Source organism: Onychomys torridus, chromosome 5 (genome assembly GCF_903995425.1).
Source record: "Onychomys torridus chromosome 5, mOncTor1.1, whole genome shotgun sequence".
Classification (NCBI taxonomy): domain Eukaryota; kingdom Metazoa; phylum Chordata; class Mammalia; order Rodentia; family Cricetidae; genus Onychomys; species Onychomys torridus.
Genome location: NC_050447.1, coordinates 108,020,197 through 108,038,279, shown reverse-complemented (window position 1 = coordinate 108,038,279; position 18,083 = coordinate 108,020,197). Strand labels below are relative to the sequence as shown.

At 43.6% G+C, this 18,083-nt stretch overlaps 1 protein-coding gene across 1 annotated transcript; it reads left to right on the top strand.

Annotated features, from left to right (window-relative positions):
* The first annotated feature begins 1,490 nt into the window (after nucleotides 1-1,490).
* On the top strand, nucleotides 1,491-17,803 carry LOC118584382 (enoyl-CoA delta isomerase 2-like). Its single transcript, XM_036188588.1, has 9 exons — nucleotides 1,491-1,627; nucleotides 5,253-5,330; nucleotides 5,650-5,838; nucleotides 7,999-8,068; nucleotides 10,039-10,138; nucleotides 11,123-11,243; nucleotides 14,503-14,592; nucleotides 16,242-16,385; nucleotides 17,389-17,803. Exons 2-9 carry the CDS (start codon nucleotides 5,274-5,276, stop codon nucleotides 17,542-17,544), a joined length of 927 nt encoding a protein of 308 aa, XP_036044481.1. The 5' UTR covers nucleotides 1,491-1,627; nucleotides 5,253-5,273; the 3' UTR covers nucleotides 17,545-17,803.
* The last annotated feature ends 280 nt before the right edge of the window (nucleotides 17,804-18,083 follow it).

The window sequence follows — 18,083 nt, the reverse complement described above, 5'->3', positions numbered from 1 at the left end:
TCTTTCAGCATTCACCCTAATACCTGGCTCTGAGTTTGTTTTTATTCTTTTTTTTTTTTTTTTTCCCAGAGCTGAGGACTGAGCCCAGGGCCTTGTGCTTGCTAGGCAAGCGCTCTACCACTGAGCTAAATCTCCAACCCCCTGAGTTTGTTTTTATTAATAAGACCTGTTAAGATTTGTGTCACAAGGCAAAGGGAGGAGGATCAACATATGTTTGAGACCAGTCTGGGATGCATAGTGATCTCAGAAAAGCTAACGTAATGAATTAGTGAGTGAGTGAAGGAATGAAATGGAAAGGACAAGCATGAGAAACGATTAGACATTATGGGCCGATCTCAAAAGTCTTATGTGTTACACTAAGAGGTTTGGAGGTTTGGTTTACTTATTAGGCAAAGGGACCCAACCAAGATTCCAGTGACAGAGGAAGGATCAAGAGAACGTAGTGAGTCATGTCAGTGTCTTGGTCCATTTTGTTTCTACAACCGAAAGCCACCAGCTAGACAAATTACAGACAACAGAAGCCAGTTCAGCAGGCTGGAAGCTGGCAAGTCTAATTGTCAAGGTTCTGGCCCCTGGCCAGGGCCCTCATGCTGCTTGTCACTACTCAAAGGTCTTACCTCCAAATGCCAGGAACTGAGAGATGTTTCCCAAACAAGAACTCTGGGGCCCAGTTCAAACCACAGCAGTCAGATTTAAGGTGTAGGGAGGTCAGTCAGCAAGCAGGAGGAAAGCAGGCTGGAGAGGTGGGAATGAGAGCAAAGCCAGTCAGTGCTGGTCCAGGAACAGCAATGCAGAGACAGTGAGACCTGAAGGACTGAATGGGTGGGGGAGGGGAGATAAAGCCAGGAAACAGCTGTGGAAGGACAACAGATCCACAGAGGGGAGCCAGCAGGGAGGGGGCGGGGATTCAGGCTTCTTTCAGATTTCTAGCTTTCACTGTTGTTTGGGCAAGTCAGAATCATTCCTCACTCTCTGAGTTTGCCTGGCAGCCTAGAGAAGTATTTTTCCCTCACAAGGCAACTGTCCTCCAGCATTGAACTGATCTAGAAGGAACCGTAAGAGTCCTCATCTTCCATGTAGCATTCCCTCATTGAACCATTACCCTAGGTTCAGTGAAGCCAGCTGGCCTCTGCCCCTAGAACCCTGCCAGCAAACCCAGCACCCTCTGCACCCAGCGCCCTCCCCTTTATGCCTAGCACCAGGTTCTCTGTCTATTGCGCCAAAGCCCAGCACCCTACCTTCTGCATCTAATTCCCTGGGGCCACTGTTCTGTGAACCCAATTCCAAGATCTCTGCCACTGTACCCTACACCCTTAGGCCCTTCCCTGCTCAAAGCACACTGTCCTCCTTGGCTAGAACCAAGCCCCTGCCTCTTTATACTCAGCCAGTGCCTATTCCGGAAACCTGCTCTTACCCAACTCAGACCACGCCCCCAACCCCATCTGAGCCGAGACCTCATCAACCGGCTCCTCCTTGCTCTGTTCCCTGAGCCCCAAGTTTCACCTACAGAATCCGCCCCTGCCCAGCCCCTCCCACCTCTTCCAGCCTTTAAGCGTCTGGTCTGTGTTCCCTCAGTGCTGGCCTTAGCTTCCGTGACCTGGAGAGTGGCGCGGTGCTGGTGTCCGAGGTAAGCTTGCAGCCTCAGCTTCTGGCCCAAAGTTGCCAGCAGGGTTTGTCGCCCGCCCGCGGAGCCGCCACTGTCACCTGGTCTGGCTTGCAGGACAGCAGGATACTCCTTTGGCTGTTTTCCGGGAAGAGAGCTCTAAAGAGTGACCTCGCTTATCCAGAGGGGTAAGGATGGACGTGCACAGTCCGCCTGGCAAGCGTGGATGAGACGGGAGCTCTGGTCCCCGAAGCGCCCATGCCTGCAGGCCCAGCCTGGAACTTCCCAAGGCGCTCAGCGCCTTGACTAAGGCGAACACTGTGTTCAAAAGTGCTAGTTAGCTGAGCGCCTCACACTCACAGCTGGTTATCAGCAGCTTGAGTTTCAAACAATCGGTTCACTATGCTGCGAGAAGTGGCTGGATAGAGCCAGCCATATGGAACAAACAACCCAAAGAACCCTCGCATCAGGAGCAAAGCCTGGAACCTGGTGCTTGCAGTAGAGCTGTGGTATGAGTGACCTCCTCAAAAGGCAGAATAAGTTTGTACCAGTCTGTGGGAAGTTGCTTACAAGAGCCTTTCCTGAACATGTGAAGTCTTCCTTTCTTTTCTCCTTGGAAAATGGCCCTTGTCAGATTTTTCTTTTTCGGAGGGGGAAAAAAAAATCTGTAGACAGACTTGATTCAGGAAACATTCGAAGCTAGCTTGTTGGGACAGCAGAGAGAAATAGCGATAAACATGGCATTTTGCTCTGTGGGGTTTGGGACAAATCAGCAATCCTGCTTCAGTGAAGGGCTAGGAACAAACAGAAACCACTGTTTGCAGTCTAGTCTCAAAGTCTTTAGGTTCCCAGTGGCTCAGGTGCACCTTGGCAGACCAATGATGAGAGCCGGTCGGTGGGACTTTGCAAACGCCGTGAACCAAGTGAAACTCTGGAAGGAGAGGCAGTGAAACTGAAACTCTAGGCACTGCCTAAGCAGTTTCACTCTGAGATCTGATGTTGCTTAAAGACCTTTGGAGTGGGCTAGAGAGATGGCTCAGCTGTTCAGAGCACTTGCTGCTTCTCTCAGAGGATCCAGGCTTGGCTCTCAGCACCCACGTCCCATACCCTTCCACAACCATCTCTAACTCCAGTTCCAGACCTCTGTGGGCACAAGGCAGGCCCCTGGTGCGCACACATACAGACAAAACACTCATATACATAAAAATAAAAACAGCTTTAAAAGTTTTGAGCTCCTTTTAACATGCAGCTTGAATGTTTGGGTTGCATGGCTGACCACTTTTGGGTGCATGTATGCAGGCTTTGGGTGCATGTATGCAGGCTTTGGGTGCATGTATGCAGGCTTTGGGTGCATGTATGCAGGCTTGTTTTGTTTTGCTTTTTAATATTAAGATGAGGCCTTGAAATACCGTTAAGGCACAGAGTAGCCCTGAGTATCTCTCCTAATAAAGAGATGTAAAAGATGTAATAGTCAGAAGTTTGGTCCTTGTTTGATTCCCTCTGATTTGAATAAATCTACAGAAAAGATATTTTGGGAAACTGGGGAAATTTGAATCTGGACTGAGTTTTAGAAACTATTATCTAGTGAGGTCCTGGCTATTGTTAATAGTGCCATTGGTTACATAATAAAATATGCTTTGAGAAATGCATAGTAAATATTCAAGGCAGAATTAGAGTGGTGTGGGGGAGTTTTTTTAGATTTCTTGTAATTAGCACAAAAAAAGAACATAGGTAAAGTACATGATATAAATTTTAGTAAGTATTCAATTAGATTAATCACCTATTGTAACTCATCCTTTTGTGAATGTTTGGAAACTCTTATCATGATACTGAGAAAGCTTTTAAATTGTAGTGGTAAAGACGTCCTTGGTGTAGCTACTGCTTTGAACTACTGTTATTGTTTCATTTTCTACTAGATGATTTATCATGAGTATGCACAGTGAAGAATTTTAGTTTTCCAAAAAGCCTTTGCCCTCAGCTGCTGAGAGCTATTCCTAACCCCGTGACCTATCATGCTTGTCCTGTACCTTTGTTTGCCTGGAGTGTCTAGCAGTGGGTTTCGGGTACAGGGTAGCTGTAGCATGAATCTTAAATGGTCTTATTAATGAAAACCCAGAGCCATGTATTGGGGTGAAAAAAAATGAGAGATCAGAGAAATAGGACAAACCACAGACAACCTTACCTCACGATACTTCATTCTCCAAAAAGGGCTACTTCCTTTATATCCATGCCTATACGCCTTTCTGTTCTGCCATCTCATTTCCTCTCTCTGCCAAGCTACATCACTTCCTCTCTGTACAGACCTCCAGACCCTTATGATTAACTAGTGTTGGAATTTAAGGCATGTGCCACCACGACTGGCTCTGTTCCCAGTGTGGCCTTGAGATCCAGATGGATCTCTGCCTCCTTAGTGATAGGATTAAAGGCATGTGCTAACATTGCTTGACCTCTGTGTTTACTGTAGTGGCTGGGTTTTCCCTCTGATCCTCAGATAAACTTAATTAGGGTGCACAATATTTTGGGGAACACAATATATCATCACAGGTGGCCTAAGGTTAGGCAGGTTTGCCTGTATGTTAAGAGTCCTGGCAAAGACTTCCTTGACTCTCCATGGGAGGCCTTACCCTCTTTGAGGAGTGGATGGGGGTTAGGAGTGGGGGAGAAGGGGGAGAGGTGGAGGGAGGGAGGGAGGGGGAACTATGGTTGGTATGTAAAATGAAAAAAAAACTTAAAAAAAGTTCTGGCCAAAACTGGACACTGAAGCAGTAGAGAGCTGCTTTGCTGGCAAGACTGTGCATACTATCATGCACCCATCAGTCTGGGGCATTCTCTTTCCTAACTCTTCTAGACAGAAGTGTCACATTGGCTTCTGCTCTGGACTGGCCTTTGAGCTTTTGCCCTTGGCTTATTTATTTTGTATTCTTTCCCTGTGAGCAATTGTAACCATGAATACCACAACTTGCAGGGGTGCCATGAACCTTTCTAATGGGTTATTGAAGTGGGGCTCCAGAACACCCTCCCCCAGCACTCTCATGCCTTGCAATCAATGTCAGAAGGGAGAGCAGTTGGAAGAGAAGGACAACACTGTGGACTGGGTTCCCTCTAACTTCCCAGATGGCTGACTCCATTGGGTGACTTTGTGTGTATGCGTCAGAGCCTCCACTGCCTGTGATTTTCAAGCTCTCTGTCCTTTCCTAAGTCACTCCATTACAAAATTAAAAAAAAAAAATTAAATTGCTTAAAAATCACTTCAGAAAAGTAGCTGTGTAGGGTATTTTTATTCATTTCATACCCATTCCACCTACCCTCAAACAAAATTAGCTTTCTATTTATTGGCATGACCCTCAGATGAACTTCCTGGAGACTAGGAACTGAAGACCCCATCCTTGCCTACACCAGCTACACAGCCCTTTGAGTAGTTACCAGAAGTTTATCACTAACATTCTAATTCTGTCCCCATAGATGGGACTTTAGAATATGGTGTGGACTTCCAAAAGCTCTGTGACTTTTGAAAATTGGCTCAATGTTTTCACTTCCTGTGAAAACTGTGATAACCAATTCAAAATTATTGAACTCAGGATTTTAGAACCACCCTCTCAAAAGATTTCTCTTGCATATTGCGTATTAATCATCCTTGTGCTCTTTACAGGCCACAGAAAGACCCTGTAATATGCCTAAACCAGTTCAGTTTGATGTTGACAATAATGCCAAGCGGGATAGATGGAAGGTAAACTCACTTATTGTTACTGACAAGAAGACAGTAGGCTTAGTTTCTCAGTGAATGTCTATCAATGGCTATCCAGTTTTTTTGAAGTTTTTTCTCATTATTGTTGCCAAGTTTGGCACTGTACTCACCACAATCATGCCTCAGCCTCCCAGTGGCTGGAATTACACATATGGGTCACCTATCCCACAACCAACCTTTGAAGTTGTGATGTACCTCTGTTGAATCAAAGGCTCTGCTCTTTATTGCACAGTGGTGTTTATTAGCATAGTACATTTCTCAAGTTTCTTATTTTAAAGGCCCAAGGTCTTATCATCCACAGGAAACTGCCAAGCAGAACTATGTAGATCTGGTGTCCAGTCTGAGTCCCTCATCTGAAGCCTCTAGCCAGGGAAAGCATGGAGTCAATGAGAAAGTCCAGGGGTCTAAGGACATTGTGGTGACCTCTGAAGATGGCATCATGAAGATTGTGTTCAATCGACCCACCAAAAAGAATGCCATAACTTTACAGGTGATGCTGCTGCCCAAGACACAGACACATTTTTCTTTCTTCTATTTCTTTCACTTACGCAACTGTAGAATTTCAGCATTATTTCCATTTTTGTGGAAGGGGATTAAAGTGTTTGCTTAACTCAGTGGACTTGAAAATTGTTTAGAACTTGAGAGTTTCCAGTAGATTCTACATATCCAGAAGACTATGAAGGTTTGCTATGAATGGAAGCAGAAAACAGTTAAATCAGTCTAAAGGAAAGAGCATTGATAGGTGATGTACAGTCTGGGAAGCGATAACTAACACAGAGGCTGGATTTCTGAGACTCTGTTCGGATCCAAGGGAACTGGCCCTGAACATTTCTGAAAATCTTGCTATAGTTTTAGTGTGTTTTCAACATTGGTATAGATTTTACTTTAATAAGATTCAATGTGGGAAAGAGTTATGAGGAGGGTGGGTATTTCTAAAGACACTGGAAAAATAGAAGCATGTACTTAACATGTGAATAATGATGTGACTGTTTCCCTCAAGGCAGGGGACAGGAAATAATTCCTGAGAATTACAGCAAGGGAGACATGGCAACCAAGGTGACTAGCTAGAGCAGGGCCAGGAAAGAGATGGGTCAACTTAGATTCTTCTGCTTATCAGCTATAAGAACTTACCAAGTTACTTCTCAACTTTCTGTACTCTTTTGTAAAATAATGGTGATAAGGTCCTTGCAAACAGATATAAATCTCTGTGTAGGAAGTCCTGATTCTTGCATATTGTAGTGTATAGCTATAACTACCCTGCCTACACAGAAGGGTCTCTGGGAAAACATGCAGAAAATTCCCAGAATTACATGCCTTATCTATTGGAAAGCACACGAACAACTTCACAAGGTCCTTAAGGCTCCAAATGAACATGCTGTTCCACACTGCAGATGGCAGCCTTGACCCCCAGTTCACCTCCAAGCATCTGATAAATCCCTGTAATCAGGGGGAGGGGCTTAAGTGATTAATTTATTATCAGTGTAGTTCAAGCAGAAATTTCAAATTGCCCTGTGAAGCAGTTATTTCAAATAGGGCTATTATTGCTCTGCTGAAGACCTCCCCTCCCTCCCCTCCCCTTTCCTCCCCTCCCCTTCCCTCCCTTCCCTCTCTACTCCCTCTTTTTGTATAAAATTTTCTCTTCTTCCCCCACTTCTTGTACAAAATTAGGGTTCACAAGCATAGAAAAGCACAGAAGGCAGCAAAATGAAGACACTTTGGGGAGGTCCCTTTAGGGGGACTTCCTGCACAGAGATTTATATTTGTTTGCAAGGACCTTATCACCATTATTTCACACAAGAGTACAGAAAGTTGAGAAGTAACTTGGTAAGTTCTTATAGCTGATAAGCAGGAGAATCTAAGTTGACCCATCTCTTTCCTGGCCCTGCTCTAGCTAGTCACTTTGGTTGCCATGTCTCCCTTGCTGTAATTCTCAGGAATTATTTCCTGTCCCCTGCCTTGAGGGAAACAGTCACATCATTATTCACATGTTAAGTACATGCTTCTATTTTTCCAGTGTCTTTAGAAATACCCACCCTCCTCATAACTCTTTCCCACATTGAATCTTATTAAAGTAAAATCTATACCAATGTTGAAAACACACTAAAACTATAGCAAGATTTTCAGAACTGTTCAGGGCCAGTTCCCTTGAATCTCAGCACAGAGTTTCAGAAATGCAGCCTCTGCGTTAGTTATCACTTCCCAGACTGCCCAGGACACTTCTCCTTCCTTGGCCCCAGCTGAGATGCTGTTTCAGGGACAGTTTTCTCAGCCACCTTCCCTCTCGCCTGCTGCAGCAACCTCAACAGTTCCTGCAAGCTGTGTGCTGCCTCTTCCCTTCCCCAACCCCATCCCTGCTGGACACAGTAACTGTCCAGCTGCATGGCTCCAGAACTGCCTCTCTCTTTTTCACTTTTGGACAAAGTGGCTGTTTGGTACATCTGCCACAGCACCTGTACATCACGTGCATCCAGCGGTTGTCAGAGGAGCAGAAATCCTCTCAGGCAGCCTCTTTTTTGGTATCAAAATATAATCTTTATAGAATGCTTAGCACTGTGTTGAGAGAAGTCCTTCAAACTGATACAGGGGCCCAGTCCCCTGGATGGTGGATCTCATTTTCATTGGTTTTTAATCTGCATTTTCATTCATATAGATGTATGAAGAGATTATGCTTGCACTTAAAAATGCCAGCACTGATAACTCAGCCATGACTGTTTTCACAGGTAAGACTTTCTCAGACATAATTTCTGTTTAGAGAATCTCTTCATATATAGGGGATTGAGTGATAATGCTTGAAGCTCTTTTCCAGTATGCAGTGGATTAATTTATAAATATACCATAATATCATGGACATAAGACAAATATTCTTTGATAATGATTCATGATCAATCATATGCCCCAACGTGACTGGTACAATAAAGTTTATGTGTCTGTCACAAGAGTCAGGGCAGAAAACAACTCAGCAGTCCAAAAATAGATGAATAGAAAGCTTCTGTCTATCCACAGAATTCAGCTCAACAATGAAAAGAAATAAAAGTCTGATACACACAAACATGTAGAGGAGTCTTTAAAACAAGATTCAACAAAACCAATAAAATAAGAGTAGATGATGTTTGGTACAACTCGTGAGTTCTACAATGTTGGGCAGAAGTCCTACTCTGTTGATGGGGTCTGAGGGTAACTTTGTTAGGCCAGCTGGGATGGAGGGTAGAAAGAGCATCTGGAACATTCTGAGGTGTCAGTACCATAACCCCTCTTAACTGAATGCTCCTTCCTGTGGTTTTGCCCCCCAAACTTTCAGTTACATGCCACCACCCTTGGTCTAGAAATAAGTTGAAGTTTCTAGGAAAATAACAGTATATTTTAAATAACTCTTATATAGTATAATGTTGTTATTAAAGTTTGTTACTGTAAATACCTTACCTAATGTATATATTGAACTTAGTCACAGATATGTACATACAATCACCCTCAGCATCTTCTGGGAATTAGTTCTATGACTCCCATCAATATAGAGCTTTTCACACTCATGTTCTCTATGTAAAACCATATCTTATTTGCATAGAAGGCCCACACATCCCAAGGGTCATGAATCCCCTCTGGGTGTCTTATTATAGCCTAACACAGAATGATGCTATGTCAATGTTGATTACATTATTTAGGAATGAACAGTCAGAGAAAAAGCCTGTAAATATTCAGTACAGATGATTTTTTTTTTGTCCTCAAATATTTTCTGTTGGTTGAATCCATATATGTAAAACCTGAGGGTATGGAGGATCAATTGGAAAGGAGAAAACACAATACATATTGTAGAGCCTGGTACCATCCCCATGTTTCAGGGATTTTTGGACCATCTTGGAACACATCCCCTGAGCATAAGCAGGAAACACTGTGTCTTCTTTTGGCCTGGGATCACTCCTGTATTTACAGTTACCAAAACTATTTAAGGATGCTAGGAAAGTAGCCTGAGATAGAGTGCTTGCCTATCATGCAGGAAGCCCTGGGTTTGATCCCCAGCATGGGCATTGTGACACAGGACTTCAATACTGACAATCAATGGGTAGGGGCAGGAAATCAGCAGCTCAGGGTCATCCTCAGCTACATGGGGAGTTTGAGGCCAATCTGGGCTACTTGAGATCCTGTCTCAAAACAAAACTCATTAAGAAGTAACCATTTCATTGTAGGCAAACTAACTATATTTTAATAAACACATACCTTCAGTGGCTCTTAACATAGAGCAATGGCTCTTATTGCAATCCAGACAGTCCCATACAGGCTGGCTTCTCATCTTGACTATACCAGCTCCCCCTGTACCCTGTTTTTTCTCTACTTCAGCCCTGGGGGCTCCTCTTTCAGTCTTACAGTTGTATAGACCCTGGAGACCTCAGAAACAGAACCTCATTTGTCCTGTTGCATCTCTGCTAGTCTTGCCTGCTCTTCAGATCTCAGTCCAGCTGTCCCTTCCTGAGTGAGCTCCACCCTAAATACCCCAATAGACCAACCCTGTTCCTTAGTCAGTCCGTCTGTCATGTTGTAGTCACACCGTCTGCATTTAATTATGGTCTTGCTAGTCCCTAGTGTGTAAATGAGGCTCCCTAGTGTTCTACTAGTCCCTGGCTGAGCAGATACACAACAGCTCTAGAATGAGTAGATACATGGGGGAACCATGGCTCTGTTGATTGACTGTTCACAGGAACTGGTGACTACTACTGCAGTGGGAATGATCTAAATAACTTGATTAATGCCACCGGTGAAATACAGGAGGTAGCCAGAAAAAGTGCAATGGCACTGAGGTAAGAGTAACATGTGCCTAATCCCAAGGGATTCATTCTTTTTTTTCCCACTTTCTTGTATGTGTTCATGGTGTGCTTGTTAGTATATATGTTTTGCATGTGTGTGGGCCCAGGTGTTTGTGGGTATGTATATGCATATGGATATTGAGTCCTCGGTAGACATCAGAATCAGAATCATCTTTGATTGCTTTTCCTATTTATTTAGACACATTCTCTCAAAATACAGAGCTCACTCACATGGCTAGTTTTGCTAGCAAGCTTGTTCTAGGTTCCCACCTCCACCTTCTCGGGCCAGAATTACAAGCAGGCCTCCACACCCATCCAGCATTTGTGTGGATTCTGGAGATACCAAACTCACTCCAGTTCTCATACTTGATTGGCAGGTGTTTTAAGTGATGAGACATTTTCTCATCCTCACAAGAGGGTCCATTCTTAACACATCAGTAAAATGCCCACTTGTCTGTGCTGATGGATTTACTTGTGATTCCCCGTCAGATCCCCTCTTCCTCCTGCCCTCTACATGAGGTTGACTGGAAAGTGTAAGGTGAGACAGAGGCAGAGGGAGTCTGAGTTCTCGTGCAGTGGGGTGAATAGACAGTGCTTGTGAATGCTGGCTGAACACGGGAAGTAGTCTTGAAAGGTGTTGAAGGAGGTTTGAGGCTTAGGCTTCCTATTCCAGTTCTGCTGAGTCTCTCTGTCCCCCTGTGCTGTAATATGCAGTCATGCACATAGTTCCCCACCATGGTCTCTCAGGTCACAGCTGGCCCACACTCCTCTAGTCACTGCTCAGAAAAGAGTGTGAATCAGGCTCAGCTTGTAGGAGTCCTGGTCTGCCCTTCCATTAGGCCCCATATATAAGGATCTTGGTTTAGTCTGGGAAGGTGACCCTTTAGGGTGGTGTCAGCTTTAATTTGTATAATCCTTTCTATGGTCAGGTGGTACTACTTTGAAATATGTAATGCTTTCCTATTTCCATTTCTGTAGGGAATTTGTAAGCAGATTTATAGACTTTCCCAAGCCTCTGGTTGCAGTAGTAAATGGCCCAGCTATAGGAATTGCCGTCACTCTTCTGGGACTATTTGATGCTGTCTATGCATCTGAGAAGGTAAGTCTATTCTCAGCTAGTCAGTGAGCTGCTGTGATTCTCCTTTACTAGTGACTAGAACTAAACATATGATGGGCTAATGAGTTAATGGTTGTGCTGGTTAGTTTTTATCAACTTGACACAAACTGGAGCCACATGGAAAGAGGGGAACTCAGCTGGGGAATTACCTCCACTGGATTGTTCTGTGGGCTTGTCTACAGGGATTTTCTTGATTAGTGATTGAAGTGGGAGGTCTCAGACCGCTATAGATGGTGCCACCCATCAAATGTGGCTCTGGGTTGTATTAGAGCGCAGGCCGAGCAAGTCATAGTGAGCCAGCCAGTAAGCACTGTTCCCCTGTGGTTCCTGCCTTGGCTTCCCTCAAGAATGGACTGTAACCTGTAAGCCAAGCAATCCCTTCTCTCCATGTGGTTTCTGGTCAGTGTTTTATCACAGCAATAGAAAGCAAGCCAAGACAGTGAGTGGTAGGATGCAGTAATTTAGATCATAAAGACTTAGTCTCACTTGACAGATTGTTTTTCCTTGATTGGTCATTGATTTTCTTAAACACATGTATTATTGTAAACATTTCCCCAACTCTGCTGTATTTTAACCAGAGTTCAATATTTATTCAATTTTTATTTTCAATATTATCTCCAAATGCTCAGGACCTGATTGAAAACTTGAAGGAGAGGTGGTAACCTTTGTGGAGGTTGCTTAATCCTCTTTCCTTAGTTCAGGAAGACTAGTATTTAGGCTTCAGAAATAAGAAGGGACTGTGATCATTCACTACCCTCCCTCCATTGCATACTAGAAAACTAAAGCCTCAAGCAGTCCTGAGTCCGCAATACAGTTCAGACTTGTGTTCACCACTGTACTTAATACTTCTAATTTTCATTCTTACTGCAATGTCTCTCTGTGGTGGCCAAAAATTAAATAACTTGATCAGATGCAAAATACAAAGAAGAATATTTAAGTTTAAAAAATTGAGAATATGGAGCTGGAGAGATGGCTCAGAGGATAAGAGCACTGGCTGCTCTTCCAGAGGTCCTGATTTCAATTCCCAGCCACCACATGGTGGCTCACGACCATCTGTAATGATATCTGGTGCCCTCTTCTGACCTGGAGGGATACATGCAGGCAGAACACTGTATACATAATAAATAAATAAATCTTTAAGCCTGGCAGTGGTGGCACACGCCTTTAATCCCAGCACTTGGGAAGTAGAAGCAGACAGATCTCTGTGATTCTGAGGCCAACCTGGGCTACAGAGTGAGTTCCAGGAAAGGTGACAGAGAAACCCTGTCTCGGAAAACCAAACAAACAAAACAAAACAAAACAAAACAAAACAAAACAAAACAAAAATTGAGAGTAAGGTTGTGATCAGTAATGGAACATTTATTACCTAATGTGAGCAAGGCTCTGCATTGGCTCCCCAGCAAACATAAGGAGGGAGGGAGGAAAGGAGGAGGAGAAAGAACAAGGAAGGAACCCATTTTGTTGGGTGGGGGTGATATGACTGAAGGGTTATGTAGCAGATACATAGGGCTAAAGGATCTTATGTACAGTATGTGGATTACAGTCAATAATAATGGGCTAAATCCAGAAAGTTTGCCAAATGAGTAGATGTATTATAGCTGCCCCTGGCTGGGGTGGGACTATGTGAATTAAGTTAAAGCGGGTGTTTGACTATATGTATTTCATAGTAACATGTCTAGCCTTAAATACATATTGTAAAATTTATTATTTGGGGAAAAAATCACTCAGATGGAAACCAGTGCCAGCATTTGGTTTCTGTAACTTAGCAAATCTCGCCAGTCCCTAACTGCTGTTTCTGAGTTTGTTTGTTTTATAAACACAGATGTGATGATAGTTATCTTAGGGGTTACCTCAGAATTATAGACCAGTAGCAGATTATTCTGGTATCTTCTCCTTAGGAGGTGCCAAAGTTTCCTGGTGAGCCACTGAAGAGATTCCCTGGGTTTGTATTGATTTCATAAACAAATACTGTATTGAACAAGGAGCTCACATTCAACCGTGTTAAAACGCCCATCACTCTGCTGTTGTCTGTGATGGGTACGGTCTTAAATACTAGTGACTAAAAATGCTAGTAGCATCTCTGGCAGCAAACGCGCCATTTCCATGTGAATTTTAAATTTGTTCAAATAAATGTTTCCATGATAACAGTGTGCTAGGTACTCTGTTAACACATATTATACATATACACATTTCACACAATACACACAGCAGCCCTATGAGGTCATACCAGGTTTACAGATAGAGGAAGCTGTCATAGGGAGGGTAAAGGACTGTCCCAAAGCCTTTAAACACTCCATTGCTAGACCCTCAGCCCTTAATTGCATCCACTATTCCATCTCTGGAAATGAGCAATATAATAATTGCTCCTTGCCAAGTTTGTATGTACCTGTTTATGGTTCCTTAATTGTGGCTGCTTTTCTGATTATGTTCTTGAAGCTATGTTGACTGATTATATTCTTAAAGGACGTTTTCTTGTCCAAGGTCTCTGAGGTTAAAAAAAAATGTGACATTAATGAGAGTATTATGTTTTTATTTATATGCGACATATATCATATATTCTCACAAATATGCTTCAAAATAACTACTATGTCTTACTATTGGGAATTAAGCATTTGTCTACTTATATCAGTGATCCTCTTTATAAATATTATTCATCAAAGTATATGTAAATAGATGGGTGTGTTGGTTTATAACTATAATCCCAGCACTTGGAAAGCTGAGGCAGGAAGATATCATGAGCTCAAGGCCAGCTTATCTGAGTTATAGAGTAAGACCCTGTCTCACAAAATTTTTTTCTTAAGTAAGGAAAAAAATGAACATGCTTATAAAGCAATCAATCAAGAATCTAGTGTAAAAATTGGCAGAGAGGAGAAATAAATAACACACAAGAAATGAAACATAATGGCTCTTCAAACCATGAGAGAGCATTAGAAAGAGAGAGAGAGCTCTGAGGAGCAGGCAAGACAGCTTACCAAGCAAAGGCATTTGTCACCGAGTATGATGGCCTAAGTTTAAAACCTGGTTGAAGGAGAGAACCAACTCCAACAAACTGTTCTCTGGCCTTCACACACACACACACACACACACACACACACACACACACACACACACACACACAGGGTGGGGGGAGAGAGAGAGAGAGAGAGAGAGAGAGAGAGAGAGAGAGAGAGAGAGAGAATGAATTATAAAGTTAAAATAGTAACTCAAAAATGCTTTTCTTTTCTTCCCCCATCCCAACCAGGCAACATTTCTTACTCCATTCACCCACCTCGGCCAGAGCCCAGAAGCATGCTCCTCCTACACTTTTCCAAAGATAATGGGCTCAGCAAAGGTAACTTAGAAAAACTTTAAAGTGTAGTGTATTGTCTTTGTTGCCAAGACCGTCCTGTACTCTGTCTTCTTTCCCTTGGGCAAAGCTTGCAGGATGACTATTTGCTCTGCAACATGGAGGAACCCAACTAAGGGAGAGCTGATGCAAGGCAAGGGTTGGAATATTTTCTCTGCAATTCCTAATGCAGGGACAGTGTCTGACAGCTGGTGGCCTAGAGCTGGAGCACTGGTGGCAGCACAAGACCTTGTCCTCCACAGCTGTGTGACATTCCGTGAAGGCCCAAGACTAGGAAGCCTTTACAGATGTGATCAGCTCAGAGCCCCCAGCTGTGTGGATGAGCAACATCCTCTGAGATGACATGGTGACATCCTCTCTTTGGGGCCATGTGAAGTGCCAGAAGTTGCCAGCTCTTAGCAGCCCCATGAAGTCGCTAGTCCCTGTGACTCCCAGTCAGAGCTGTCTTTTACCAATTGTTCTGCCGTGTGCTGAGACTCCCAAGGTGGCCCGTGGGCTGCTCAGGTTTAGCTCTGTATTTGTGCAGATCCAGTTGTCTGTCCTTCAAGGAGTGGCTCCAAGACACTGAGACAAGACTGGAGTGAGAGGACTGCGGGAGGGCTTAGCAGGCTTGGTTGCCCTCTCCAAGTGTGTGTGTGTGTGGGGGGGGCATACTGCTTGCTGACTATTAGATTTTTTTGTTGCAAATGCCCCCCCCCATGTGCACACATGTATAATGAATATCCATACATTACATTTTAAGATTTATTTTTAATTTTATGTATATGAGTGCTTTGCCTATGTATATGTCTGTGCACTGCTTCATGCATGGCCCACAGAGACTAGAAGACAATATTGGATCTCCAGGAACTAGAATTTGATAAGGTGTGAGCCACCATATGGGTTCTGGGAGTCTAACCTGAATCCTTTTCAAGAGCAGCCACTGCTGTTAATGGCTGAGCCATGTCTCCAGCACCAACATGCACTTTCTTAACCTTATCGTGCTGTCGTCACAGAGACCAACTTATTAATCAGTTAAGCTCTGAAAAGTTGAGCAGAACCCACTCTTCAGACTGTGATTGTTTGGAATGTATTTACTTTTCTAAAAGAGAAATTGCAAGGGTAGAGCAAACATTTGCTCATTACCCTCAGTTTTTATAGAAATGCAATATAAGTCCCTCCTGCATCCCTTCCGACACATGAAAGTAACCTGAGTATCTGCAGAAAAGGAAGACACTCAAAGCTTGGCACTAGGATGACCAGACAGACAAGGAAATTTTGAATGTTTCAAAAGGTTGGCCCTATGGCCATAGTTTTTCGGTGCCATCCCCACCTTGTTATCATTCGCATACAAACAGGAAACCACAGCTACCAGGGGTTCAAGTCATTTCTGTCCTGAGATTCCCATTCTTGCCTTTCCAAGGCAGACCCTCACAATAGCAGCTGGCCTTCCAGCCCCTCAAGAGACAGAACAGGTTATGGCCTCAGCTGTTTGAAAACCCTTGCCCAGCAAGGCCATCAGCTTCCCTGTTCTGTAAAAGACAGGCAACCTTAAGAGCCATGAGTGCATCTGTGTCTCCCTGAGGCTGACTGTTTTGAAGTCAACTGAAGCCTTGCTTTATTAAGCTAGGGTCACATCTTGCTTTGCATTGCAGGCAGCTGAGATGCTTCTCTTTGGGAAGAAGCTCACAGCAAGAGAAGCTTGGGCTCAAGGCCTGGTCACTGAAGTTTTTCCTGAAAGCACCTTTGAGAGCGAAGTCTGGACCAGGCTGAAAGCATATGCGAAGCTCCCACCAAACGTTAGTATTTGCTTTTCACTTGTGGGGACATGGAAATCATTTCCCAAGGGGGAAATGTGTCTTAGGAGGACACATCCTAAAAAGACAAGACATGTGTTCAGTTGCTTTGAGCACCTCTGGATTTTGTATTAAAAGTTTCTATAATGTTGGGAATAGTAATTTTTTTTTAGAAATAACTTAGCAGATAGACATTGCATTTCTGTGCTACAGGGTAAATAGGTGATCCTTCATGGGGTGACTGCAGGAAGATGCCAGTAGACACCCAGCTCTTTGACTTTGGTGTTCATTCAGGTGGGAGGTGAGGAGGTTGGCTATATTTAGGATCCTCACTCTACAGCATTTCCGTTTGTGTATGTGGTGGCCAATTGCTCCTTTATCCTTGCTGGTGAGTGTGTGATCCTGGAACCAGAAGCTTTGTATCCATCTAGGGCTGTACAGGAACAGACCTGCCTCACACTCACTATATTGATCCCTGCACATTCAGGGTTGGGGAACAGTGTGTCCTATTATACACGTCTTAGAGAGATTTAACAGGAGCAGTTCATTAAAGGAGAGGAAGTCAATAGTAGAGTATATCTTGAGGGCTGCAGACATGGCTCAGCAGCCAAGAGCATTTGCTGCTATTCCAACAAACCCAGGTTTAATTTCTCACATCCACATCGTGGCTCACAGTCCCCAGGGGATCCAGCACCTTCCTCTGGCCACTGTAGGTACTGCATGCACATGGTACATAGCCACACAAGCAGACAAACTACACATACGCACAAATAAACAATTTTAAAAATAGAAATAGCCAGGAATAGTGGTATACTCCTTTTATCCCAGCACTCAAGAAGCAGAGGAAGGTAGATCTCTATGAGTTTGGGGCCAGCCTGGTCTATGTAGTGTGTCCCAGACCAGCTGAGCCATATAGTGAGACCCTGACTCAAAGAAACAGACAGACAAGAATAGTATAACATTATCCCTGTTTGAATAATTTTTATTCTTGGTTTCGTTTCATCAGGCAATGAAAGTTGCCAGAGAGCTAATGAGGAAACATGAGAAACAAAAGCTCCATGCTGTTAATGCTGAAGAGACTGCTGTGATCCTGGAAAGGCTAACATCAGAAGAATCCTCAAATGCACTCATGAACTTCATGTCCAGAAAAGCAAAGCTGTGAAGACCACCGCAGCAGTTAGGCCTCTCAGGGGAAGGGTGTGCTTTTGCTCTTTGAACTATACACTTTTCACTGTGTCTTTTTCTGTGCTAACACAGCAGTTATGGGAATGCCCCAGTCATGACAGATAAACACTTCCATAAAACAAGCCTTAAGAGTTTCTGGAGGATATCCAGGAATAAACCTAACAAAGGAGGTCATAGACCTCTACAATGGGAAACTGTCAATGTCTGAACAAAGAAAAAGAGAAAAACACTAGAAAATGGAAAGGTAGTCTATGATCATGAATTGGTAGAATTAATATTTTTAAAATGACTGTTCTACCAGATGGGTGGTGGTGGTGCACACCTTTAATCCCAGCACTTGGGAGACAGCGCCAAGCAGATCTCTGTGAGTTCGAGGCCAGCCTGATCTCCAGAGCGAGTTCCAGGAAAGGCACAATGCTACACAGAGAAACCCTGTCTCAAAAAACCAACCAACCAAACAACCAACCAACCAACCAAACAAACAAACAGAAGCTATCTTAAAAAAAAAAAATAGAC